We start from the raw sequence: 27,845 nt of genomic DNA, 5'->3' as shown, positions 1-27,845 counted from the left end.
CCAGTCAAGAAGCTCATCTGAGCCTTACGGCTCAGGTCTCTTTAGGCTGCTCCACATTGCCATGATAGATTATATCGTGACTCTTGAGGCTTAGTGAGCATTGGGTCCACCGGTGGTTCCTCTTGGTCTGGTCTGGTCAGCCCCATTCACTAGCCTTAGGTGTTGGTACAGCTAGAAAGAACTGAGCACAAAGGCCAAATTGCTTTCTGCAAGCTGATTTCACACCTTGCAGTATGATAGTCTTAGCTCTTATATTTAGGCAGTTGATCCATTTTAATTTCTGTATATTGCATGAGGTAGGGGTCCAGCTTCATTCTTTTGCATGTGGATATCCATCTGTCTTAGCACCATTTTTTGAAGAGACTATTTTTTCCCCATTGAATGGTCTTGGCACCCAGAAAAAATAATTTTTACCATCTTACCAAAATACTAAACCCATTGCCATTGAGTCGATTCCGACTCATAGTGACCCTATGGGACAGAGTAGAACTGCCCCATAGGGTTTCCAATGAGCAGTTGGTGGATTCAAACTGCCAACCTGTTGGTTAGCAGCAAATGCTTAACCACTGCACCACCAGGGCCCCTACCATCTTACACATGATCTCATTTATTCCAAGATTCTCTTTTTCTCTCCAAATACCAGATACATTACACACGGTAAGTGAGTTGGCTGTCATTATTACTTTTAAATATTGATTGAGTACTAATATAGGTGTAGTTCACTTCTGGCCAACCTAATACATGAAAATCCAGAAAGATAAATTAGTAGGTGATTAAAAGAAAGCACATTTTTATACAGGTTAAAACATAATAGGTGCTACTGGGATTACAGTAAAGACAAGTAAAACACTGTCTTTGCAACTCAAGGAGTTTGTGATTTGTTGGAATTCCAGAAGAGGGTAGGGGTGGGCAGCCTGGGATAGGGGGAGACATAAGAAGAAGTAAAAAGTATACAAGAACACAAATGAATGTAGAATCAAACTTTGTATCTTTTGCTGCAAAAGACCTCTTTAAAGTGTTTAAAAGCAAAGATGTCACTTTGAGGGCTACGGTGCGCCTGACCCAAGCCATGGTATTTTCAGTCGCTTCATATGCATGCAAAAGCTGGACAAAGAATAAGGAAGACCTAAGAAGAATTGATGCATTTGAATTATGGCAAAGAATATTGAATATACCATGGACTGCCAGAAGAATGAACAAATCTATCTTGGAAGAAGTACAGCCAGAATGTTTCTTAGAAGTGAGGATGGTAAGACTTTGTTTTATGTATTTTGGACATGTTATCAGGAGGGACCAGTCCCTGGAGAAAGACATCATGCTTGGTAAAGTAAAGGGTCACCAAAAAAGAGGAAGACACTCAATGAGACAGACTGACACAGTGGCTGCAACAATGGGCCCAAACATAACAACTAGTGTAAGGATGGTACAGGACTGGGCAGTGTTTTGTTCTGTCGTACATTAGGTTGCTATGAGTTGGAACTGACTCTATTTGATACCCAACAACAACAATCTTCCACAGTACATAGAAAGAACAATGTCTTGCACATAGTAGATGTTTAACTTGTCAAATGAATAGTGATAGACTGAATAGATATGTAGCAGGTGGGTCAGGAAAATTCAATATTTTAAGTTCCATTTCTATGATATTCAAGTAAATGCAATCAAGCAATGACACTGTTTTGCTGACCACCAAATTAGCAAAGACACAGGAAAAGACACATTCATCCTCTGGAGAAATCTCATATATTTTTCAGAAAACATTCTGGCAAAATGCATAAATATTTTTAAAATATGCACATTATTTGGCCCAGCAATTCTCCTAGGAATTATCCTAAGGAAATAATTATACGGCAAACAAAAATTTATTTAAAAAGATGTTGATCTCAGTCTTACAGTATTGAAAAACTAGGAGAAAATAAAGACTATATGCCTTTCAAAAAGGAGACTGGTTAAGTCAGCAATGGTACATTTAAACATCAAGATATTTCACATAAAATTCTGAATTTCTCTTTTTTTAAAATTGGAGTATCTGGCAACACTAGACCCACATTCCTAAAGGGAAAGTATTGTCTGGAGTTGGTGAGGGCTTGACACTTAGATAAGGCATACCCTCTCTAGTATAACACAGTCCCCTCCACCTCCTGTCATGCTATATAGAGTCTGCTTATTTATGTTCTTTGTCTGGATCATATCAATATTTGAGTTTGTGAGCCCTGATGTAAAAGAATCATATCCCTGGAAAATGTTTATAAAATGATGTTAACTGAAAAAAAAATGTTACCCCACTCAGTGACTACTATGATACCAACTGTGGTAAGATTGTGTGCTTGTATGTGTGTTTGTGTATGTGTGATAGACAGAGAAATAAAAAAGTGGGAAAGCGTGTACCTAAATATTAAAAATATTTTTTTCCAGGTGCTAGAATTACAGGTGATTCTTATTTTCTTTCTGTGCTTTTCCTTCCCACACCCCCCTAAAATTTCAACAATTAATTTGTATTGCTGTGATCATCAGAAGGAAATATATTTTCTAAAAAAGTTATTTGCAGAGGGGAACTGAACCCTCTCTTACCGGATTCCTGCCTTGGATGGATGATGGAGTCTACTCCACATGACATTTATAATCTTTTATCTCCCCTACTTTCTATGTATGTCTCTGAAACATACTTTAATTGATTATACCCTTGAAATGTTTCCAAATTATTTGTGGAGAAAATAACTTTGCAATCAATGACCACTTTCTGATTCAGATACACTGTTTTTTTCTTTGGAAAAACAGAACTTGCAGAGTCTGGTGGCTCAAAATACCACTGGCCCTGTCTTCTACCCGAGGCTTTACCACCTAATGGCCTATGTCTGTATACTCATGGGAGATGGGGAGAACTGTGACTTCTTCCTGAACACAGCCCTACAGCTCTCTGAAATCCAAGGGAATCTGCTGGAGAAATGCTGGCTGAACATGAGCAAAGTATGTATCATTAGCTAGCAAGCTGGAGTAGGGGGTACTCACTCTACCACGGAAGCCCCAGAAACCTACTGCGTAGTTAGGTTTCCCCAAGCATGGAAGGTCATCACAAGTCATTCTGGGCTCTCACTGAAAGAGGTGACTTCTTCATAGTTCCAGTAGATGAGCCTCTGGGTTATCATGGAATCTTCCCCTCCTCCAAATTCGTGCCCCCTCTTGTGGCCCTTACCACTTTCCACTTTTACATTTGTTTGCATGTCTTTTCTCCCCTTAAGAATGTGAGCACACTTAGTACCTAGCACACTGCTTTTACACTCAGTATTTGTTGAATAAGTGAAAGAATGTACAATCCTGTGTTTATTTAAAGAATATGTGTCAGTACCCTAATCTGGGGAGCAAAATTCACTATTTATCTATGGGTTCACATGGTTTTGAAAGCTCAAGGACAATTTAGCCCGTGGTATTGGACCAGTCTTGATCACATGAGTCAAGAAGCACTAATTAATGCTTTGTACTCTTTACCTCTTCTCAGGAATGGTGGTACTTGAGCTCTGAGTCAGCAGAAGACCAATGGCTGCAAACAATCTTGAGTCTCCCCTCGTGGGAAAAAATCGTATCGGGCAAGGTAAACATACAGGACATTCATAAGAACAAATTCCTGATGAGAGTTAATATTTTGGACAACCCTTTTTAACATTACATGAAACAGAACAAAGATTTTAGTAAGATCATCATCCTCCTGTAATTATCCATTATTAACCTTTCTCTGTAGCCGGCACTCTCCAGGTTCCTACATACTGTCTTCTGTTCTACACACAGAACAAGACACGTTGGTTTCTTCTCTTTCTGGAGGATCAAAAACTGGTGGCTGTGTTTTGCTTTTTTTTCTCCTAACTTTACACCAATTACCTTTCCCTTTCATGTTGTTATAGCTTGGCCTGTTCGTTCCAGCCCATGCAAATGTGTATCATATGGAAAACATTAATGTCAAGATGATACATGTTACAACAGATACATTTCTAGTTAATGTATTAAACTAAAACGTTTTGTTTTTTAAATGTCCAGTTGTGAAATGTTTTGCATATTTATAAACAGCAAACTTTCTCATGGTTTAGACACTAGACATGAGTAAAACACTGTCTTTGCATTCAAGAAGTTTGTGGTTTGAAAAGACACATTTCATAGTGTCTCATGCGGCTTCCAAAGTCAGGTGATGTCCTAACTTCTCTAACCACATGCATCAAATAACTCTGCAATAATTTTTTTAAGTTGAAATATGAGTAATTTTGATGTGGGTACCTCTTACGCGGCTAAAGTTTATATATTTTTTATATTTAAGAAAGTAATAGCATTCATCTTCGTTTCCCAGATGGAAAGGCAAGGCTGTGTATTTTTCCTCTTCATAACATAACTGATTTCCACAAAGGATACTGGACAGTCCCAGTTGATATCATGACGTGAAACACAGAGGTTCAACTGGTGGCCTGGCGTGTGGGAGCCAGACAGAGCATTAGTTGTAACATGAGCTCTGCCACAACTACACTTAATCCTGTGGGCTCATCACCTTACCTCCCTACTTCATTGCATGCTTGTGAGTATAGAATAAAATAATGAAGGCAAAATAGCACTGAAAATGACAAAGTGCCACACAAGTAAAAGCAAATTAGTATTATTAGACAGATGGCTGATTTTAAAAACAAACATATCAAATATTAAACTTCAGACAGGTATTGTCCTCTTCAAAATTGTCACCCTAGAAGCTACATACTTAGTACCATGGAGCTACACTGAAATTCTTTACTTCTTAATTGCCTTCATGATCTTGTACATCATCCATCTTATCCATTCACTTATTAACTCATTCAACTAAGATTTTCTGACTAGTAATTACCATGTACCAAGCACTGATTAAGCACTGGAGACAGATACAAAGACATGAAAGACACGAACCTTGACTGACGTCAGCAAACTCATACATCCAACAGAGGAAACAGATACACAAGTAAACCTCACTTAGCACATCCCATTGTAATTTTAATAGAGGTGTGTACAAAGCATACAGAATATGGTGGAAAGAGTAGCACAAATAAAACGCATACATCCCAGAAGACTGAGCAGAACCACTTCTGAAACTTATGTCATTTTGATTACACTGTCATAATCTAATGCCTTAATCGTAACAGTTCCTTACATTTGCACAACTCCTTACAGCTACAAAGAGTTTTGGAGCCCACTCTCATGTTTTCCCTGCAACCCTGAGGGGTAGAATGGCAGGTGCAGTGCTTTGCCTGAAGTCACCTGGCTAGTTAAGTGGTGAACTGGGGCCCAAACCCAAAAATCTTCTCCCCTTGTCTAAGCACATTCTACTCCACTCTGCTGCCTCTCAGTCTGGGCTTCTGCAAATCATCAGAAAACCTCGCCCCTTCTGTCTTAAATAGGGGAAGATGGAGCAAGAATGATGGAATAAGCACAGTCAAGATCGAAAGGGCAGGAAGAAATACCAGAGCCAGGATTATAGAAAGTTGAGTGGGAGCTGTATTCCAAGTAGAAGACACAGAAGGAAAAGGCAAGAGGATGAGAAAGAGCAAGACATGTTTAGAAAACTAATAGGTTAGCACAGTCTACATGTAAAGGTTTGTAATTAATGAGACTCTGATCACGAAAGGCCTAATATGCTATAGAAATTGCATTTCAAGTAAAGAATTTTAAAGTTAAGGTACGTATGAAGCATCTAAGTGGAGACAGCTAACAAACAGCTGGGTATGAGTCTGGAGTTTGAGAGATTTGGTAATCAGCAATATATAAGATGTAGCAGATGCAATGAGAATGGTTGTGATCATACAGAGCAGGTGTACAGAGTAAGCAGAGAAAAGGGGCGAGGATTATCCTGGGGGAGACACCACAGAGACTAAACGGAGTTCTCTGTTCTAGAGAAAAGCAGTCAAGAGTGTGGTATGGTGGTGGCCCAGGGAAAAGAGTCCAAAGAAGAGAGTTAAAAGTGTCAAGTGCTATAAAGTGATCAGTGAGGGAAAGTGTGCCAGTTTCTCAGCTTCAAACCCACTCTTCTATTCAGCTGTGATGCAGGGGCTGAGATTCTGCAAAGCCCATTTCTGCTTTGCCAGCTGCTCCCTGTCAGGCTCTGCCAAGGCATCAGAGGGAGAGAGTCTGCTTCCTGTTCCTGTTTTTTTGCTTCCTGCTCGCTTGACTGCTAACCAACAGGTTGGTGGTTCAAACCCACCAGCGGTTCCATGGGAGAAAAGACCTGGCCATCTGCTCCCATAAAGATTACAGCCTAGTAAACCCCATGGGGCAGTTCTACTCTGTCCTATAGGGTCATTATGAGTTGAAATCGACTCGACAGCACACAACAATAATAACCTGTTAGCCTTACCCTGGCAATGCTTCTCAACCTGGCAGCATTGATTCACTCCAGTAACAGCAGTTGATTCCAGTTTGCAATTTTTCCAACACTCAGCAAGGGCCTGCTCCACAGAAGTCTGGGTCTCAGCCTCATTGGGTCCCTCTTCCAAGCTCTAAGTTTTAATAATTCCAATCTCTGCACTTTGTTCTCCAACCCTAAGGTGGTAGCTGCTTCCTGTAGTTGCTACTTCCATGATACTTTTTTTGCCTTTCAGTTCTTCAATACCTAGTTAACATAAATTTTATCCGTTTAAACAGTTGGTGAAGTTTCTGTCTCTTGACTGGATCCATACTGGTACAGAAATAATTGAAAAGTGGAAGTCACTGATGTACCTTTAGTAATAAAAGTTTCAGTGCAGTAAAATGATAACAGTGTAGTGGACTGAGGAATAAACTATTGTTGTTGTTAGGTGTCCTCCAGTCAGCTCTGACTCATAGCAACCTTATGTATAACAGAACAAAACGTTGTCCAGTCCTGCACCATCCTCACAATTGTTGCTATGTTTGAGCCCACTGCTGTGGCTGTTGTGTCAATCCATCTCATTGAGGGTCTCCCTCTTTTTCACTGACCCTCTACTTTACCAAGCATGATGTCCTTCTCCAGCAATTGGTCCCTCTTGATGTGTCCAAAGTAAGCCAGACAAAGTCTCTCCATTCTTGCTTCTAAGGAGCATTCTGGCTGTACTTCCTTCAAGACAGATTCGTTTTTCTTTTGGCAGTCCATAGTATCTTCAATATTCTTTGCCAACACCACAGTTCGAATGTGTCAATTCTTCTTTTGTCTTCCTTATTCATTGTCCAGCTTTCACATGCATATGGGGCAACTGCAAATACTATGGCTTGGGTCAGGCACACCTTAGTCCTCAAAGTGAAATCTTTACTTTTTAAGATTTTCAGGGCTTCCATGCAAATTAGTAGCACCCAAGGAGATGAAATCCTCCAGAGAAAAGCTGGGGTGCCCAGCCAGCCTTCAGTCATCCTGCAAGACTTCTAAAGCCTCTTTCGTATTACTTTATTGGCTTGTAACCAAGCGAAAGCAAAAACTTGGCAAGGCTGGAAGAGGTAGACAGTGCAGGGATGTAATTCCCCAAGGACTGATGTATGAAAGTGGGGACAGAGCAAGAGGTGGGGAAAGCCGGAAGCTGCAAATTTAAAAAACTGGCGTTCCCCGTCTCTGAATCCAGAAGAACATACATCAGGTTTTAAAGCACCTTGAATTTGGTTTCCTGTCCTGACTATGCCACAAATAAGTTATGTGACCTTGGGAAGTCCCTTTTTATCAGTTTCCTCATCTGTAAAATAAGGTCTCCTTCCTCTCCATGAGGCTGTGATTCTGTGTCCCAGCAACAGAGATTGATGTAAGTGCAGCTTCTCTCTGGCCAGCAGATGGCAGCACTGGCTCTTTGCTGAGGCTGCAGTCCAAGGAACAGTTTCCGGTCAAGCTCTCCAAGATTTGGTGTTCAGATCTGCAGACCTAGCACTTAGCACTTAGACCATTTTACCTTCCACAGCAGCTCCCCTTGTTACCTACAGGGAGCTTCCGGCAGACCCTTCTCAGGAGCACCGGTTGAGAAAGTATATCCTGGCCAGAAATCTTTTTAGAAGGCAGATATAAACAATACATGAAGGCTTTAGGAACAGAGAGGAACGGAAAAGTGATGATCTGTCATTTCTATTTTTTTACATGAGCCTTGGAACTCTCCCCACTATGAACTCTTAGCGGCATGAGGCTCTGTCGTTTATTTTCTATCTCCAACACTAAGCACAGTACCTGGACATATTATTAGTAAGTGCTGAGAAAGTGTTTGAGAATTAATGAATGTATTAAAGAACATTTTCATTTGATCATTTCAAATCACTCTCACAGGCACCCTTAGAAATAGGAACCTAATATATATTGAATGGTAAATTATACAGACCTTCATGGAGATCAACAAAAATCACTTAATCACTAGTTCTTAAATTCCTAGAGCCTAGTACTGCCAGGCTCTGTACTAGAGTTACAACAATGAATAAGAAGCAGTCTGCATAGTGGTTACAGACATGTACCCGGGACCTCACTGTTTGGGTTTGGATCCCCATACTGCCAATCTGTGTCCTTGGACAAGTTAATTAACCTCTCTGTGTCTCAGTTTCCTCATTTGTAAAATGGCAGTAATAATAGTATCCACCTCATAAAGTTGTTGTAAGTTATTAGAGGTAAAGTGTTCAGAATTCTGCTGGGGAGACAGACGATTACAATGCAGAGCTGTGAGGAGGTCTGCATGGGGTTTGTAGAAGAACAAAGTGAAGAGGTATGTGCACTAACACAGCTTTAGAAGGTTTAGGAAATCTTCCTAGAAAGGAAATAGGACTCAGCCAGATGAAGGGCTTTCTGTGCCCGGACACAACATTAGGCCCTGGAAAAGTTCTGGATCCTAGACTCTCCCACTTTGTCTGGATGAAGCTCTACCTAATGAAGGGAGGTGGGTGAGTGATGATGACAGAGGCAGGCAGGATCTAGATGATCCAGGTGGCTTTGGGGTCACTGAACACTTTAACTGAGGAAGTGCATTGACCACATTTCTGTTTTAGGAAGACTGTCACTTTTGTAGAGATGGACTGGAAGAGAGCTGGGCCAAGATGAAAGCTGGGAGAATACTGCTGTTGCAGGCTTGGAATTAAGGTGGCCTGTAATAAAGAAGTGGCAGTGGAGATGGGGATGAGAGCATTAATGTGAAAGATACTAGAGGACATAGAACATACCAAAATGAGATTGGTTTTCCAAGAATGATGCTCAAAAGTTACAAATACATAGGGAGAGGCCAAGTAAAACAAGGACTGAGAAGTTTCAGTCATTTGCAATGGTTCCCATTACTTGCTAAATGGACTGTTACATTCATCCCCCATTGCACGGCCCCCCAACCCCAGCCTTTCAAAGCCACCTCCCCCCAGGAATCACCAACTCATGGTCCAGTTTTCCCATCTCTGTCAATGGTACCAGTCACTGCTCATCTCTTCTTCAATCCCACAGCCAGTCATTATGTTCCGCCAATGCTCTTTAATATTCTACCTAAATATTTCTAAGATCCCTCCCTTCATCTTTTTCCCCACTACTGGATGTTGGGAATCCAGTTCCTTCATTTCTGAGCACTGCAATAGCCACATAATTAATTGGTTTCCCTATTTCAGATCTTCTTTCTCCCATCTTTTTAATCCATCTTCCACCAAATGGCAGGGCAATCTTGCTAAAATACAAATCCCCTTTTGTGAATCCTCCACCTAAAATCCTATTTAACTTCAGGAGAACATGCCAGTTTCCTAGCCCAGAACATAAGGGCTTTAAGACCTGGCTTCCTCTCAAATCAAATGCTATAATCACACTGGCCTCACCCTCTCCCACTCTGAACTTTTGGGTCTGGTCCCTCCAACTGGAATAATCCTTACTGGAGTCATCTTAGTTTTCTCCTAGCCTGCTTTCAAATGCTTCTGCCCCAAAGCACGTTCTCCCTGACTGCTGTGGGTTGGGTTCATCAGTCTGTCCTTGCAATTCTCCACCTGCCTGTCCTACCTCTTTAGAGCTGCTCCCTCACACTGCTGCTTTGTTTAGGACTGTCGCCTCTCTGAGCTTATCAAGGGCAGGGATTCCCTCTCCCTCGTCTGGTATGCTCAGCACTCAGAATAGTGTCAAGCCTTAGAAGGCCCTCAGCGTGTTCTGTCATGTTCACAGTTACATCCCATCATGTAGCAGTGTGTGGGATACACTACACTATAAATGGGTTGAAGGAGTCTATGCTGCCTACCCATCAAAGAAACTACCACCCAATGAGTTTACGTTAATGTTGTTGTTGTTGTTAGGTGCCGTCACGTCAGTTCCGACTCATAGTGACCCTATGTACAACAGAACAATACACTGCCCAGTCCTGCACCATCTTTACAGTTGTTGCTATGCTTGAGTACATTGTTGCAGCCACTGTGTCAGGCTATCTTGTTGAGGGTCTTCCACTTTTTCACTGACCCTCTACTTTACCAAGCATGATGTCCTTCTCCAGGGACTGATACCTCCTGATAACATGTCCAAAATATGTGCAACATAGTATCACCATCCTTGCTTCTAAGGAGCATTCTGGTTGTACTTCTTCCAAGACAGATTTGTTTGTTCTTTTGGCAGTCCATCGTATATTCAATACTCTTCACCAACACCACAATTCAAAGGCATCAGTTCTTCTTCAATCTTCCTTATTCATTGTCCAGCTTTCACATGCATATGAGGTGACTGAAAACATCATGGCTTGGGTCAGGCACACCTTAGTCTTCGATGTGACATCTTTGCTTTCCAACACTTTAAAGACATCTTTTGCAGCAGATATGCCCAATGCAATGCATCTTTTGATTTCTTGACTGCTGCTTCCATGGGTGTTGATTGTGGATCCAAGTAAAATGAAATAGTTGGCAACTTCAATCTTTTCTCCGTTTATCATGATGTTGCTTATTGGTCCATTGTGAGGATTTTTGTTTTCTTTATGTTGAAGTGTAATCCACACTGAAGGCTGTGGTCTTTGATGTTCATCAGTAAGTGCTTCAAGTCCTCTTCACTTTCAGCAAGCAAGGTTGTGTCATCTGCTTATTGCAGGTTGTTAATGAGTCTTCCTCCAATCTTGATGCCCCGTTCTTCACATTCTGTTAATGAGAGAGGAACAACTGAGACAAGGAGGGTGAGAATGGTTGCACAAGCCGAAGAATGTAATCAATGTAACTGAATTATAAATGTAGAAACTGTTGAATTGATGTATGTTTTGCTATGTATATTCAACAACAACAAAATAAACAAACAACAAAAAAAAACTAGAGCTACCAGGGCCATCATAGGATCTGCCCAGCTCTCCCACCAAGCCTCCACATCAGGAGAAAAAAGGGGTGTAGGGAATTCTGCGAGTGTATGCCTGTAACCTGGCATAACTACTCTAAAAGGTTGTCAATTCTTGCATGGTCTGTATCCATGCTGTCCAACAGAACTATCTGCGATGAAGAAAATGTTCTGTATCTGTGCTGTCCAGTATGGTAACCACTAGCCTCATGTGGCTATTGAGCACTTGAAATGTGGTATGACTTAGGAACTAAATTTTAAATTTCATTTCATTTAAATAGCCACATGTGGCTAGTAGATACTGTACTACACAGTGTAGGTCTAGACACATCCACATTAACCTGCAAATGCTGAAACAGAACCACTGAAGGTTTAACTAGGACATTTCTATAGCAGAAAATACCAGCTTGGATCAGAGGGGAGTTATTAACATACAGGAGAAAATGTAAAAGGCTAGATAGGCTAAAACTCTTACCAAAATGTCTTTTTCCAACTAATGTGATTTCTGAAACCAAAACCTTGAAGAAAGGCCTGGTGCTCTGCTTCTGAAAAACCAGCCATTGAAAACCCAGTGGAGCACAGTTCTACTCTGACACACGAGGTCAGAGTCAACTCACTGGCAACTGGTTTATTGATACGGAGGAAGGGGCACAAAGAGTGGCTGTGGAGGAATCAATATCTAAAGCCTTGAAATTAACTTAAACAAACATAAAATTTACAATAGGAACCAAAATCTTTAACTTCTTATGGTGTTTTTAGTTAGAGGACATGGAAGAAGGCCAGTTATTCTCAGCCAAGCACTAGCTCGCCTCCTAAGTTTACTACATTTCTTTCCCTTGCACTTTTTTTCCTCTTGCACAATCTCAATTAGTCAACATTAAATTGTTAGCTCAACCTCCTCTCCGAGAGCCTGGCATATGCTCAAATCCAAGGCTGCATTCTGCACCAGGTGATCTCCTTGCCAGAGATCAATGTTGTTTGATATTCATTTAACTTCTTATGAGCTCAGTCACTTGCTGGCTGTCAGTAACCGTTTCACAGATGTTTTACATTCTTTAGGACTAAGACCTTTGAGTAAGCTTTTCATAAATTTCCCTCCCTGCCAGAGTAACTTCCTTCAGGAACTGCTTACAAGTAAAAGACCAGGGCTTTTAGTCAGACACATTATAAACAAACCATTTGGGGTTGTGCTGGGCCAGCAATAGCAAGGACAGGATTTTGCAAAATATTCCACATTCCTATGCACCTATTGTATATTCTAGGAGATTCCCTACAAAATAAATTTTAATTAAAATACACTTTGCAATTTAAAAAGTAACTCTATTCAAAGCTAAAGAAAGAATCAAGAATGTGGTTTAGATTCAAAATTTTGTCCCCTTGGAGACTGTGTCAGAGGTTGGGAAACCTCAGGCCTTAAGCAAGCTGGCCTTTAGCTTTGCTTTTTCAGTAATCCCTGACCCACAGCAGAGCAGTGATTACAGATACCTGAAATTACTTACTTGCCTCAAAGAGGAAAGTACAGTAAGTCCCCATGTTACGTAGGTCCGACCTACTGTCCAACTGAGAGACGTCTGACTCATGAACAACTCTTACTTGCCCTTTAATGTTATGTAAATTTGCCCTCACTCTGAAATGACTGAATCAACCCCTACTCACAACAAATTCTTCATCACAATCTCCTTCACTTGCTGCATGTGCAGCTTTTAAATCACTGAAAAGGCTTTGAACTTTTTCTTGCACTAACCAAATCCTACTGCAATTGAGTCAGTTCTGACTCACAGTGATCCTACAGGACAAAGTAGAACTGTCCCATGGGGTTTCCAAGGCTGTAAATTTTTTTTTATTATTGTACTTTAAATGAAAGTTTACAATTCAAGTTAGTATCTCATACAAAAATTTATACATATACTGTTATGTGACCCTAATTGCTCTTCCTATACTGTGACAGCACACTCCTCCTTTCCACCCTGGATTTCCCACGTCCATTCAACCAGCTCCTGACCCTCTCTGACTTCTCATCTCACCTCTGAACGGGAGCTGCCCATTTAGTCTCATGTATGTACTTGAGCTAAGAAGCACACTCTTCACAAGTATCATTTTATGTTCCATAGTCCAGTCTAAACTTTGACTGAAGAGTTGGCCTTGGGAATGGTTTTAGTGCTAGGGTTGACAGAGTCCGGGGGCCATGTTTCTATCTTTATGCTATCGTGAACAGTGCTGCAATGAACATGGGTGTGCATGTGTCTATTCGTGTGATGGCTCTTATTTCTCTAGGATACATTCCAAGGAGTGGGATAGCTGGATCATATGGTACTTCTATTTCTAGCTTTTTAAGGAAGTGCCAAATCAATTTCCAAAGTGCTTGTACCATTTTACATTCCCACCAATAGTGTATAAGTGTTCCAGTCTCTCCACAACCTCTCCAACATTCCAAGGCTGTGAATTTTTATGGAAGAAGGCTGCCACATCTTTCTCCCGTGGAGCAGCTGGTGGGTTCAAACCACCGACCTTTTGGTTAGCAGCCAAGCGCTTTAACCACTGCACCACCAGGGCTCCTTTTCTTGCACTAAACCCAAACCAAACCCATTGCTGTCGAGTCGATTCCAACTCATAGCAACCCTATAGGACACAGTAGAACTGCCCCATAGGGTTTCCAAGGAGTGGCTGATGGATTTGAACTGCTGACCTTTTCGTTAGCAGCTGAGATCTTAACCACTGCACTACCAGGGCTCCTGAATTATGTCACCCCAAAATATGTATCAATTTGACTAGGCCGTGATTCTCAGTAGTGTGTGATCATCCACCATTTTGTCCTCTGATGTGATTTTCCTATGTGTTGTAAATCCTACCTCTTTGATGTTAATGAGGTGGGATTAGTGGCAGTTATGTTAATGAGGAAGGACTCAATCTACAAGACTAGGTTGTGTCTTAAATCAATCTCTTTTGAGATATAAAAGAGAGAAGTGAGCAGAGAGACATGGGGACCTCATACCACCAAGAAACAACAGCCAGGAGAATAGTGCATCCTTTGGACCTGGATTCCCTGCACTGAGAAGCTCCTCGACCAGGGAAGATTGATGACAAAGACCTTCCCCCAGAGCCAACAGAGAGAGAAGGCCTTCCCCTGGAGCTGGCACCCTGAATTCAGACTTCTAACCTCCCAGACTGTGAGAGAATAAATTTCTCTTTGTTAAAGCCATCCACTTGTGGTATTTCTGTTATAGCAGCACTAGATAATGAAGACAGAATTTGGTACTGGGAGTAGGGTGCTGCTCTTACAGATACCTAAAATGTGGAAGTGGTTTTGAAACTGTGAATGGGCATAGCCTGGAAGAGTTTTAAAGTGCCTAACAGTAAAAGCCTAGATTGCTTTGAAGAGACTGTTGGTGGAATTATGGACATTAAATACAATTCTGGTGAGGACTCAGAAAGAAGTGAGGCACTGTTACACTGGAGATGGTGGAGATGGCGAGAAATGGCAGCAGCAGAACCATGAGACCAGTGCCAGACAGCACTGGAGCCAACCAATGGAGTGAGAGAGCTGCGTGTCTTTGGCAGGAGGCTTCCTGGCAGAGTAGGGTGCCCCCGGCCACTTATCAGTGGAGCTAGGCTTGCCAACCCGTGGAGCAAGAGGGCTGAGTGCCTTCCCGCCGAAGTTTACTGGCGGAGTGGGGTGCCTCCAAGAGCTTATTGATGGAGATACAGAGCTTTCGAACACTTGCCTGAGCTAGGCAGGTGTGGGCTGTGAGGCCCAAAAGGCCAAGAGGCCAAGGAACCAGGAAGCAAAAGCTGAAGGGACAAGGAACACAGGAAACAGAGCTGCCTCAGTCTCAAAAGGTAGATCCACAACCTTTGGGGTCTCAAAAGATGGAGCCATTGCTGCTGGAGTTTCCACTCAGAATGACTAGGAGAATAGGGTTGCCCAAATCTTAGGGAGCAGAGTTGCTGTTCCAGTGGGCCTGGAAGGGAGAGCTGAAGCCCAGGGCAGAGGGGCTTCCACTCAGAATCCAAGGACCTGTTGTGAAAGGAGGAAAAGGAGAATGTCTCTTTTCTCTGTAAAAATGACTGTAAGGAAATGTTACACACACACATATAAACATACACGCTTAGTCTCTCAACAATTTGTATACTTCTACCTTAAAAAGAGTCTTGGCGTGCTGCACAAGTCTCACAGTGGCCAAAGGCTGAGAGTGTTATTATCTCGGCATCAGCTTGAAGAATGGTGACAATTCCAGCATCCTTCCCTTCCCTTCCAAAACCATGGAAGAGGTCCTTTAAAGGCTCCTGCCATTTTCAAAATGGATACCAGACAAAGTTTATCAGTTTGCAGAAATGTCTCAGGGTAAGCAATCGGTGTCATTCGTGGCAAGAGAGATCATGAGGGAGCAGAGTCGGCCAAGTTTTCTCCATTCCACCTAGAACACAGAACAGACACTACCCAGCTTCTGAAGATGCTAAATCTTCCCTGTTTACTTACATATAAATGGAATGCAAGTGGGACCATTACAGAAATAACAATAAATAGTTCCCTTGGGTAATAAAGGCCTCTTATGTATGGGGCAGAGTTAGTTTTGAAGCTCAAATGCCCCTTCTCCATTTTACCACCTCACCCACGCACGATCATTTTTCACTTTTAAATCTAAATTCTGCTTTGTCCCCTCTATGAATTCTCTTAGGACCCAGCCTTCCAACACCCCCAAAAAGATGACAGACGGTGGGATGGAAAAGCAAGCAGCTTACAGTGGGCTTGAAACTAAACAGGAGAAAAACTAACATTACCTCCCATCCCCACTTACCCAAACATGCTCTGTGGACCATCCATTACTCCTGTAACCGTGGGTTTTTAGAAATTTTTAGAAGGAGTGGGAACCCTGTTTCTTTTAAAACAAAATAACCCAGGAAATTGGAGGGAATGACAATATAAATTTGTTTTTAGTGATTTTCACCATGTTCTTCATTCCCAGTAAAATATAAAAACTCATAGGTTTGAGATGGGGTGGGGGTCAAAATGGGAGAAAATGAGTTCCTGGGCAAGATGCACAAATTGTCTACATTTCTCCTCATTGTTTATCAATTCCATGTAATGAGGGGGACAAGTGGAAAAAAAAAAAAAAAAGGGAGGGGAACAGAGAAGAGCTTCCCAAAGTAGCAGTACAAGCCCCACTTGCTGATTTTAAAAGTCTTGACCTTTTTTGATCTCAAAGGTCTTTGAAGAAACCATGAAGCTACTGTAGAGCCATCCATGACTGACCTCTTGCTGGAATCATGCCTGAAACTTATAAAGAAGATGATTCTCTAGAGAGAGCTCTGAGATACTGGAGACTGTCAATCCAATGATCCCATTTCTGCTTTCTTAGAAGGAAATGAAACTCCTTTCCTTCACCTGTATGAGGACTCTTATTTCAAGCAGGAAAGGACTTCAGCAAAGAGAATAACAGATACTCTTTACTCTCCAGATGGTACAATATCCTCAAGCAAAGCATGGGTTTTCCACTTTAATTATATCTATGGTATTGGTCTAAGGGAATCCCTGGGTGATGCAAATGGTTAATGCACTTGGACGCTAACTGAAAGGTTGGAGGTTTGAGACTACCTAGAGGCCTGGTGATCTACTTCCAAAGAATCAGTCATTGGAAAGCCTATGGAGCACAGTTCCAATCTGACACACATGGGGTTGTCATGAGTTGAAGCTAATTTCTTTTGTTTGGTTATTGGTCTAAAAGGAAGCAACCTCAGGCACTTATCCTTTGCTCATCTTGCTAATATGAATCCACAAATTGATATGATATACCTAAAGGGTATAATGTTAAAGTAAGTCTACATAACATATAAAGTTAAACACTGCTTCGTATTTTAGAAAAACAGCAACAAAACCTCAAACTGTCTTATTTTCAAGTAGTGTAGCTAATGGATGTTTTCTAAATGCTACAACCAAGTAAGTGGTACTGATGCTGCATTAAAGGCCACCTTGGATATGCTTCCATTATAGTGCCTCCATTCTCCAACTACAGTAAATTCCAAGACTGGTGAAGCCCTTAGATAAAAAGGCCATGTTTATTAGAATACTAAAAGATCTGCTACTGTTTCCGTTAAGGCAAACCATATCAAAATGATGGTGACAGGAATGTTTCTGAAATTTCCCAGTCCTAAAGGACCCTAAAAGAAAGTACAAAAACAGCAACACCATTTATATATACATAGACTCACACCATCTTTTCATCATGCAAGACTGGCTCCTCACATCAGCAAGGTTAAATAGAAAATTTATACATATCCTTTATACATGTCTTTTTCTCCCTCTCTGACAAATATACCCAAGGCCACATGTGCTTGCACATGTGTCTGTCTTTGTTGGGGATTCTAAGGCCACACCTGCTTATAGGCTACACTTTCTTCACAAGAGTCCTTTTTGGATTTGTTTCTTGCTTAGGATACGTGCTGGGTCTTCTCTTAATTTTTCCGGATGTCAGCATACACCACAGACTCTAACTTGTTAATTCTGTTACTGTGATGTCCGCCAGAGTGGTCTAACTGCACACATGTGACTGGGCACTGGAGAAAAGAAGTGGAATTAGAGGTCTGGAAAAACTGGTGGTCCCTTCAGGTGCATGCGGAGAAGCAATAATAAAACTGTTAACATCAGGGTTCCAAAGCAGAGAGTTCTCTCCTTTGAAAGTCTTCAAAAAGACTTCTTATGAAGTTCACTTTAAAACAAGAATATACATATGTTGATAATTGTTAAACCTGGTACATGGAAGTTCATTACACTATTCTCTCTACTTTTGTATATGCTTGAAACTTTCTATAACAATAAATTTTTAAGGAGCCTTCTTAAGAATATCCCTTATATTAATATCTGTCACAGAATTTCCTAACTCTTACAGTTGGAATCAGAGTCTAAAGGACTAAGACAGACCCTTCTACCAATCCAAGAATCACTGAAATCATCGGCTTCAGAAAGATTCACATAAGAAGCCAACATATTTGGTGCTACCCAAAGATACAATCAATTTTAACTGGTCACTTTATACAAAGAGGTAACTAAAAACACTTCAAATATTCCTCAACTACTTATCTAGCACAATTGTTCTAAACTGATTCCATCATAACCAATAAAAACATTGCTTCTTTGATTGCTAAGATCAGATGACTGTTTTTCCTGTTTAAAAAAAAAAAAAAGCCACAATCTCTAGCTAAAGATATAAAGAAAAACCCTAGATGGATTAAGTAGAACAGATCCTCTTCTTAGTCTCAGCAACACGGAAGAGGTTAAAAGTCCCAGAGAGTAGTCAGGGTCCAGTCCAGGAAAGCAAAGGAAAGTTGGGCTGTCTGGGGGTATAGTAAAATCCCTGCCATTTGAGGGAAGAGGGGTCTGAACAGAGGCTGTGGGTTCGAATATCATATGGGGGCAGGGGTTGCACTTGATGACCCTTTCAACCCAGAGATTCCAAAATTGTAAGTCAGACAGACAGACAAACCAAAAAGAGCCCTGGTATTCAAAAGAAAAAATTAATACAACCCAAAGGCAACTTTTCTCCCAATCAGGGAAACTCTCCTTGAGAAGTCTAATATTGTGCTTACAGTTTCAACTATGAAGTCAAGCTCCACAGCCAAGAGCATGTGGTTTAAAGTAAACTCCCTTACCCCCATCCAGGAGTCTCAACAACCTGCATCCTTCAGTGTGTAACTTGGGATCGTAGAGTTCAGGGACTACTACATAAGAGGCCTTCAAACTGGGGCAAACCCAGCTGTAAGGGCTACATGAAGATGTTCCTAAAAGTGAAGTTATAATACTCGAGGTCTAGACCCATTGAACTTTGGCAGGTCTGGACAGTCTGAATTCATGAGATATTCTTCTTTGAGCATGACAGGCAAGAGCATAGGCTGTGTGACCTTGGGTATATTTGTCAACCTCTAAGCATCAGTTTCCTCATCTCTGAAAAGACACTAATAATATTACCTAAACTTCTTAGAGTTGTTGTGAGAATTACAGGAGATGATACCTATAAATAACTTAAGCAGTGTCCAGCACTTAGTTAGCACCTAGTACATGATAGTTATTATAAACATCCTGTTACACAAATACACTTTAAAATACATTAAGGGAACTGATCAAGTAAACCAAGTAGTCAAATGCAGTGTGTTTATCTTTAGTCTATAGATGATACTCTCTAATACCTGTCACGGGTAACATTAACTGATCATACTGTTGATACCAAGTCAAAGAGATTCATCTGGATTCATCTTAAAAGTTGCAGATTAAATGCTAATCAAAAAGGGGGAAAAATCCCAACTATTTTCTACTACTAGGAACAGATTGAAACTGTGTTCTTTAAGTCAGTTGATCTTTGGTAACAGCCACTTCTAAGAATAGCACACCTGAAATTAAATTATGCAACTTCCTAGATAATAAAACCCCATCAAAGACCACAGCCTTCAGTATGGATTACACCTCAACATAAGGAAAACAAAAATCCTCACAACTGGACCAATAAGCTACATCATGATAAACAGAGAAAAGACTGAAGTTATCAAGGATTTCATTTTACTCGGATCCACAATCAACACCCATGGAAGCAGCAGTCAAGAAATCAAAAGATGCACTGCATTGGGCAAATCTGCTACAAAAGACCTCTTTAAAGTGTTGAAAAGCAAAGACGTCACCTTGAAGACTAAGGTGACTAAAGTCATGGTGTTTTCAATCTCCTTCTATGCGTGTGAAATCTGGACAATGAATAAGGAAGACCAAAGAAGAATTGATGCCTTTGAATTGTGGTGTTGGTGAAGAATATTGAATATACCATGGACTGCCAAAAGAACAAACAAATCTGTCTTGGAAGAAGTCTAACCAGAATGCTCCTTAGAAGCAAGGTTGGTGAGACTACATTGCACATACTTTGGACATGTTATCAGGAGGGATCAGTCCCCGGAGAAGGACATCACACTTGGTAAAGTAGAGGGTCAGTGAAAAAGAGGAAGACCCTCAACGAGATGGACTGACACAGTGGCTGCAACAATGGGCTCGAGCATAACAATGATTGTGAGGATGTTGCAGACCGGGCAGTGTTTCGTTCTGTTGTGCATAGGGTAGCTATGAGTCGGAACTGACTCAATGGCACCTAACAAGAACGTTAGGAGTTTTAAGGCATGTACATGTGAAACATTAGAAAAATGGCTGTAAATTCTTTCCCTCTCTACATCTACACTCTTGAAATATAGTGCAAGAGATCTTGATCTCCCATCAAGAGGAGCAACTTGTTTCTCCACTTCTTGAATCTGGACTGGTCCTGTGACTTGCTTCAACCAACAGAATGTGGTAAAAGTGATGCTGTACAGGTTTCTTAACCTAGACCTTAAAAGGCCTTGTAGATTCCACTCTCTCACTGATCTGGGGACCCATACAGCCACCACCACTATGTGAGGAACTTCAAACTAGCCTGTTGGATGATGACAGACAAGTGCTTCAGTGGCCCTCTGTCTCTCTGACCAACAGCCTACCAACTGTCAGACTGTGAGTGAGACCACAGTAGAATGTATAGCCACCAGTCAACCCTCCAGCTGATCAGAGACACATGAGTGAACCAGCAGAGATCAGCTGGACTGTCCCAAACCAGAAGATCTACCCAGTCAACCCAAAGAACTGGGAGCCAAATAAATGGTTGTTTTAAGGTACTACATTTTGGGATGGTTTATTACCCAGCAATAGATAACTGATACTTACTGAGTTTGAAGGCTTAGGACCATAGTTTCGTGCGACAACTTGGTTAACTGGCATAACATTGTTCATAAAGTTTATGTTCTACGTCCTAGTTTGGTGAGTAGCATCTGGGGTTTTAAAAGTTTGCAAGTGGCCATCTAAGATAGAACTATTATTCTCTACCTGTCTGGAGAAAAAGAGAAAGAAGGAAATCAAAGACTCAAAGAACACACTTAGTCTACAGGACTAATAGCCTACATGAACCACAGCCTCATCTATCTTCAGACCAGAAGTACTAGACAGTTTCTGGCTACCACTACTGACCGTTCTAACCAGGGGCACAACAGATGGTCCCAGATAGAATGGAAGAAAAATGAAGAACAAAACTCAAATTCTTAAAAAAGGCCAGAAGTACTGGAGCAGTAGAGACTAGAGAAACCCCTGACATTATTGCCCTGAAATACCCTTTAAGCTGGACTGAAACCACTCTCAAAGATCACCCTTCAGTTAAATAACAGATTGGCTTACAAAATAAACAATATCACCTGTGAGTACTATGCTCCTTTAAAAAATCATCTATATGAGACTAAACGGTCAACATTTACTCTAAACCAAGGATGAGAAGGTCAGGGGCAAGAGAAGCTAGATTAATGGAAACAGAACAACCAGGATGGAAATAATGAGAATGCTGACACACTGTGAAAAATGTAACCAGTGTCACTGAACAATATGTATAGAAATTTTTAAATGGGAACCTAATTTGCTGTGTAAACTTTCACCCACAACAATAAAATACTATAACAAAAAAAGGATAATTGATATAATGTGTGAGTAGAAAAAAAGTGAAGAGAAGCAAGTTAGAAAAAGAATACAGAATTATCTCTGAATCAGTAAATGTTAAAATACCAGTAAAGTTTTTCATGTGAGACAGTATTGTCTTCCATGACATGAGAATAAATTGTTGAAAGCAAGTGGAAAAACATTGAAGGGTAAAAGGAATTCCTTCCTGTTAATGGATTTCGTTTTCTTCATTTGCTTATTATATTATCTCTATCCTTTTGCCCCCTTAGAAAGTAATAGTTCATTAGGCCAGGGACTTTGTTAGTTAACTGTCTAGAGTAGTACTTGGGAGGCTGTACGTGCTAGATGAAATAAAGGATCCAGAGGAATTCTGGGATGTGAATTGAGATTAGGGACGTGCTGGTGGATCTAGCTCAGTCTAGAACAGCACTCTGAAGTCTGTTCTGCAGTGTGGAAGCTGAATAGTTGGGGGACTTTTTGCTCAGGTAAATGACCCTGCCCGCCTCTGCCCCCATGGTGAATCATAATTGGTATCTAAGAGAGTCATAATTCTTCTCCCTTGCAAGTAACTGGAATAAGCATCAGCATGTGACCCACTCTCGGCCAATGGGGATCAGGGAAAATCTGCTGGGAGGTTTCTAGTAAAGATGTTCCTCCATAATAAAAACTGCGTGGGAGCAGATTCCGCTCTTCTTCCAGCTGCCTGTTTTCATGTCCACATGTAATGCTTGAAATCATGGCAGCTGTTTTGAGGCCGAGGGGACAAGCCTAAGAACAAAGCCAATATGCAAATGATGAAAGAATAGTAAGATGGAAAGATCTTGTGTCTTTAATGATATTATTGGGCCACTGAACCAGTGAATCTAGGAGTACCCTGCCTTGGGACTTCTTCCGAGTTAATAAGCACCTTATTGTTAGAGATACTTTTAGTGGGATCCTCTATTACTGAGTCTTTTCCAACTATAACAAAAATAGTGACCAAAAACCGGTAAGTAATAGCAAGTTAATTTTTCTTAAGCTGTGACAAACTTTTCAGCCTCAGTTTGAACAAACTGAAAGTAGAGTATGTCATAAGAACTTGGGTGAGAACTTCCATAAAATACTTTGGCTCTCTAAAAGAGAGATATCTCAGATACATAAACTGAAGGTAGCATCGTGATGGTGGTTACAGTCACCTTTTAATGCTCTATGGAGCTTAGATATTTTGTGAAGAATCTGAAGCAAACTTTTTTACCATCGGATAACATCTCCTAACAAAAGTGGGCACAGTCACTGGAAGCAAATCTACATAAAACAAAAATGAGAAGGTAAATCTGCCAGGAAATCACATGATCTACTTAAAAGACGTGTGCTGACCGGCAAAGGATTTATAAGTTCCAGAAACAGGGAGGGCAGAAAATTGTAACTGGAAAAATAAAAGGTAAAATAGACAAAGGGTACTTAAGGGACATGTCAGCTGAACAGAAATCCTGATTTGCAACGTGTCAGGTAGAGAAGAGACCTTCAGTGGCCCTGCACTGAGCACAAAGGAAGTAACTCAAGGCTCCAGTTTTACACTAAAAGCCAACCTCATGATAATACTGCAAATGCTAAAAAATGACAATCTAGATTGACACAATGATGGAATTACTTCTTACCCATCTCCAGAAAATGCCATGGTCACAAAGAGTCAAACTACTACCCCTCACCAATTATAAAACTTTGAGGATTACTCACAGGAGAAATAAGCCAGTCTCTGACTCAGGTACAGCAGGCACAGCAGTGGGAGGTGTATGCACTGAAAACAGGGTAAGCAAAAGTCTCCATACTGAACAGAGAGCCCTTCTTCCTACTCCCTCTGCTCAACTCTCAAGTGCTGGGGTCTTATATATCCTCCCTAAGCAGGAAATTAGAAGATTTCTTTCTGAAGAAATTGACTAACCTAAGAGAACTGACACTTAGAAACTGACATTTAGCAGTCCCCAGTTAAAGCCAGCCAGCACTTTATACAAACAATGAAACCCACTATGCAGTGAGCTCTACCCATGCAAAAAGAGCTCCTACTCAGGATTTGAGTGTCTTAACTATGAATGAATAACCAAGGATTGTTGAGTATCTGTGGAAATCTAACTTGAAAGACAGAAATTATAATAGTAAAAAAGAATTCAAATGAAACAAAGTAAAAGCAAGTATCCAAAGAAAAGATTTAAATTACACTAAACAGAAGAAAAAACTGATATTCTCAGAGAGAGGAGAAAAGACAATACGTTTACAAGCACAGAATGTTATGATCAAAGAACAAGAAAAAGCTCTGGAAAATTAAATAAAAAATGGTAGCAGAAAATAAATATTCAATACAAGAGTCAGAAGATAAAGTTGCAGTAACTTTCTAGAAAGCAGAACAAAAACTATAAAATAGAAAAAAAAAGACTAAAAGATGAATCTAAGAGGTAGTCCAACTTCTAATATGAATTTCCAAAAGAGAGATCAGAAAATAGGACAAAATTTTCCAAAGAATAATGGAAAAAAAAAATCTTAAAGCTGAGTTGAGTCAACTAAGCAGCCAGCACAATGAGTACAAAAGACCCACATCATTATGAAATTTCAGAACACCACGGATGAAAAGAGATTCTCAGAGAGAAAACAAAATTGGTCCCACACAAAGGAGCATGAATCAGAATAATATAGAGCTGCATTTTTTCATTTATGATATAATTTGCTATTTTAAACCATTTTCATGTAATACCTTGAAAAAACAGAAAGGTCCAGGAACCTGAAGCTATGTGGTAAAACAGGCAAGCAAAAAAGACAAGGTGGTCAGAAGGCAAATTGTAAGCTACATGTTTCCTCTTCAGGATTTTTGTTTCCAGCCATATAGCAGACTAGATGTCTGGAGAAAACTCTACAGTACAAATGTTTGCCACTTTCTATGTGTGCCATGAAATGAAAAAAGTTAAGCCTGAATTTCAATGAGCTATACCTGTAGATGGACAAGCCACAGCAGAGTGGTAATTGGGATTTGAGACTTCTGCATAAAGCTAGAAATTCACAAAGAGAATATCTTCAAAACGTAAACTAGAAAAAGATCCTAGCCCACAGCAGGGATATACTATATCTTTGTCTTGGCTCAGCACAGAGCAAAAAAAAAAAAAAGGGAAACAGGTCTCTCACAAGAATCTATAGTTACAGCTCTATATTCAAAGGCAGAATTTGAACTACGTGTGTAACACAAAAGACTTTAGGGCAAATTTTAGTTTATAAAGCCCTTGGTTGGAAGTATCTCTTGGCACTTGGCAGGAGAAATAAAAATCCACTCATTAGTAATATATTTTAAAGAAATCCTCAAAGAATTTGCACAAAGTGCCAAGAAATATGAGCACAGAATCCTCAAATCAAAAAACACATGAAAAAATAAACCACCATTATTAAGAATCATAGAAACAACTGAAAAATCAGACCAACAAGAACTACAGACATTGGAGTTATCAGTCTTGGAATATAAAATAAGTATATTTAATATACTTAAATAAATAAGTTTAAGTAAATAAATAAGATACTAAAAATATAACGAAGGGACAAGCAACTATCAAAATCAACCATGCAGATTTGAAAAAGAACCAAACAAAATTTCTAGAAAAGAAAGCCTCAATATGAAATTGAAATTTAAAGTTTTAAAATGGGCCAAATAGTAGACTAGACATAGTTAAAGAGAGAATTAGTGAACTGAAAGACAGAGATGAAGAAATTATGCAGAAAGCAGCACAGAGATAATAAGATGGAAAATATGTGGGAGGTTAAGAGGTACACAGGATCGAGTAAGAAGGTCTAATATACATCTAACCAGAGCTCCAAAAGGAAATAGAGAAAATGGAGACAAAAAGGAATCTATAGGTAAACAAACAGTGGTCAAACCACAGAATACCAAAGGCATAGAGAAGATCTGAAAAGCAGCCTGAAAGAACAGACAGATTACCTAAAGGGGAACAGCAATTAGAACGTCAGCTGATCTCAACACTCTTGACTTTATTATTTCTTTCCATCTGCTTACTTTAGGTTTAATTTTCCCTTCATTTTTTAGTTTCTTCAGCTAGAAGCCTAGATCACTGATTTCTGAATTTTATTCTTTTCTAATATAAGCGGTTAATAATACAGATCCCCAAAGCACTGCCTTTAACTGTGTCTCACAAATTTTGATATGCTGTCTTTTTATTTTCACTCAGTTCAAAATATTTTCTAATGTTTCTTGTGACTTCTTGTTTTACCCATGGGTTATTGAGAAGTCTGATTAATTTCTAAATATTTGGAATTTTCCAAGTATCCTTCTATTATTGATTTCTGTTTAATTCCATTGTGGCCAGAGAAGATACTCTATAATTTCAATCATTTTAAATTTATTGAGACTTCATTGAGTTTTATGGCCCAGAATATGGTCTATATTAGCGAATCTCTCATGTGCATTTGAAAAGAATCAAAATTCTGCTGTCAATGGGAGCAGTGTTCTATAAATGTCAGCTAGGTCAAGTTGGTTGCTAGTGTTGTTCAAGGCTTCTGTATCTTCACTGATTTTATATATACTTGTTCTATCAATTACTTAAAGAGGAGTGTTGAACCACCAACTATAATTGTGAATATGTCTAGTTCTCCTTTCAATTCTCTCAGTTTTTGCTTCATGTATTTTCAAGTTCTATTACTAGAAGCATAAACATTTAGGATTGTTATATCTTATTGATGAATAGACCACTTTATATTAAAAAAAAAAATCCCTCTTTATTCCTGGTAATATCCCTTGTTCTGAAGTCTATTTTTGTATTAATACAATCATTCCAACTTTCTTTTGATTAGTGTTAGCATAACATATCCTTTTCCATCCTTCTACTTTCAACCTATCTGGGTTTCTTGTAGACATCATATAATGTGGGCTTACTTTTCTATCCAATCTGACCATCTCTGCCTTTTAATTGGAGTGTTTAGACCATTTACATTTAATGTGATTGTTGATATGGTTAGGTTTAAATCTATTTTCCTATTTGTTTTTTATTTGTCTTAACTATTCTTTCTTTTCTCTCTCTTTTCCTGCTCTCTCTCTTTTTTTAAATGATTCCATTATAGCTTCTTAGTTGGCTCGTTAACTACACCTTTTTTTTTTAAAGGTAATTGCAGTTTACAGTATGTATGTATGCATCTTTAACTTACCACTGTCTATCTTCAAGTTACACCACAAGAGATACTGTGAGGACCTTACAAAAGTATTTTTATATATTTCTCTCCTCCAGCCCTTTGTGCTGCTGTTGTTATATATTTTACTTCTACATTTATAAACTCACAAAACACTGTCATTATTTTTGCTTTAACGAATCACTTATTAACAAGATAATAAAAATAATGAAGAAAACATTTACATTTTCCTTATTTATCATTTCTCACAGTCTTCATTCCCTTGTATAGATTCAAATTTCCATATTCCTTCCTTCTGCCTCAAGAACTTCATTCAGCATTTCTTACAGAGCATGTCTGCTGGTGAAGAATTCTCTCAGCTTTTTTCGTTTTCATTTTTGGAAGATATTTTTGCTAGGCAGAGAATTCTGGATTGATCATTTTTTTCTTTAGCATTCTGAAAGTGCCGATTCCACTATTTTCTGTCCTTTTTTTTTCCTCATTCAAAAATTTATACACATACTGTTTTGTGACATTCGTTGCAATCTCCATAGTGACAGCACGCTCCCACTTTCCGCCCCGGGGTCCCTGTGCCTGTTCGTCCAGTTGCTGTCCCCTTCCTGGCTTCTCATCTTGCTTTTGGACAGGAGTTGCTCATTTGGTCTCATACATTTGATTGAACTAAAAAGCACATTCCTCACATGTGCTATTTGTTTGATAGGCCTAATCTTTGTCTGAAAAGTGGACTTTGGGAATGGTTTCTGTTCTGGGTTAGCAGAGTGTCCAGGGGCCATGGTTTCAGGGGTTCCTCCAGTCTCTGTAAGAACAATAAGTCTAGTCATTTTTTTTTTTGTCTCTTTTTTTTATTGTACTTCAGGTGAAGGTTTACAGAACAAATAGTTTCTCATGAAACAGTAGTACACATATTGTTTTATGACATTGGTTAACAACCCCACAACATGTCAACTCTCTCCCTTCTTGATC

At 39.9% G+C, this 27,845-nt stretch overlaps 2 protein-coding genes across 4 annotated transcripts in view; one reads left to right on the top strand and one right to left on the bottom strand.

Moving 5' to 3' along the window:
* Positions 1 to 3,953, top strand: part of ADCY10 (adenylate cyclase 10) — a 189,409-nt gene extending 185,456 nt beyond the window's left edge. For 2 of the 3 annotated variants that reach the window (XM_004384077.2, XM_012557751.1), the window contains 2 exons: positions 2,779 to 2,967; positions 3,497 to 3,953. In XM_004384077.2, coding sequence (XP_004384134.1) covers positions 2,779 to 2,967; positions 3,497 to 3,658 — 351 coding nt within the window. In that variant the 3' untranslated portion in view covers positions 3,659 to 3,953. The remainder of the gene's footprint in view (positions 1 to 2,778; positions 2,968 to 3,496) is intronic. The other variant, XM_004384076.2, reaches the window with a different exon arrangement.
* A 13,578-nt stretch (positions 3,954 to 17,531) lies between these two features.
* The window catches only part of MPZL1 (myelin protein zero like 1), a 21,680-nt gene continuing 11,366 nt past the window's right edge, over positions 17,532 to 27,845 (bottom strand). The window contains 1 exon segment of the mRNA XM_004391312.2: positions 17,532 to 17,782. Coding sequence (XP_004391369.1) covers positions 17,681 to 17,782 — 102 coding nt within the window. The 3' untranslated portion in view covers positions 17,532 to 17,680.

The sequence above is a fragment of the Trichechus manatus genome, unplaced genomic scaffold (assembly GCF_000243295.1).
Source record: "Trichechus manatus latirostris isolate Lorelei unplaced genomic scaffold, TriManLat1.0 scaffold00117, whole genome shotgun sequence".
Classification (NCBI taxonomy): Eukaryota; Metazoa; Chordata; class Mammalia; order Sirenia; family Trichechidae; genus Trichechus; species Trichechus manatus.
Note: the sequence above shows the minus strand (reverse complement) of the source record. Positions and strands in the feature narration are given on the sequence as shown.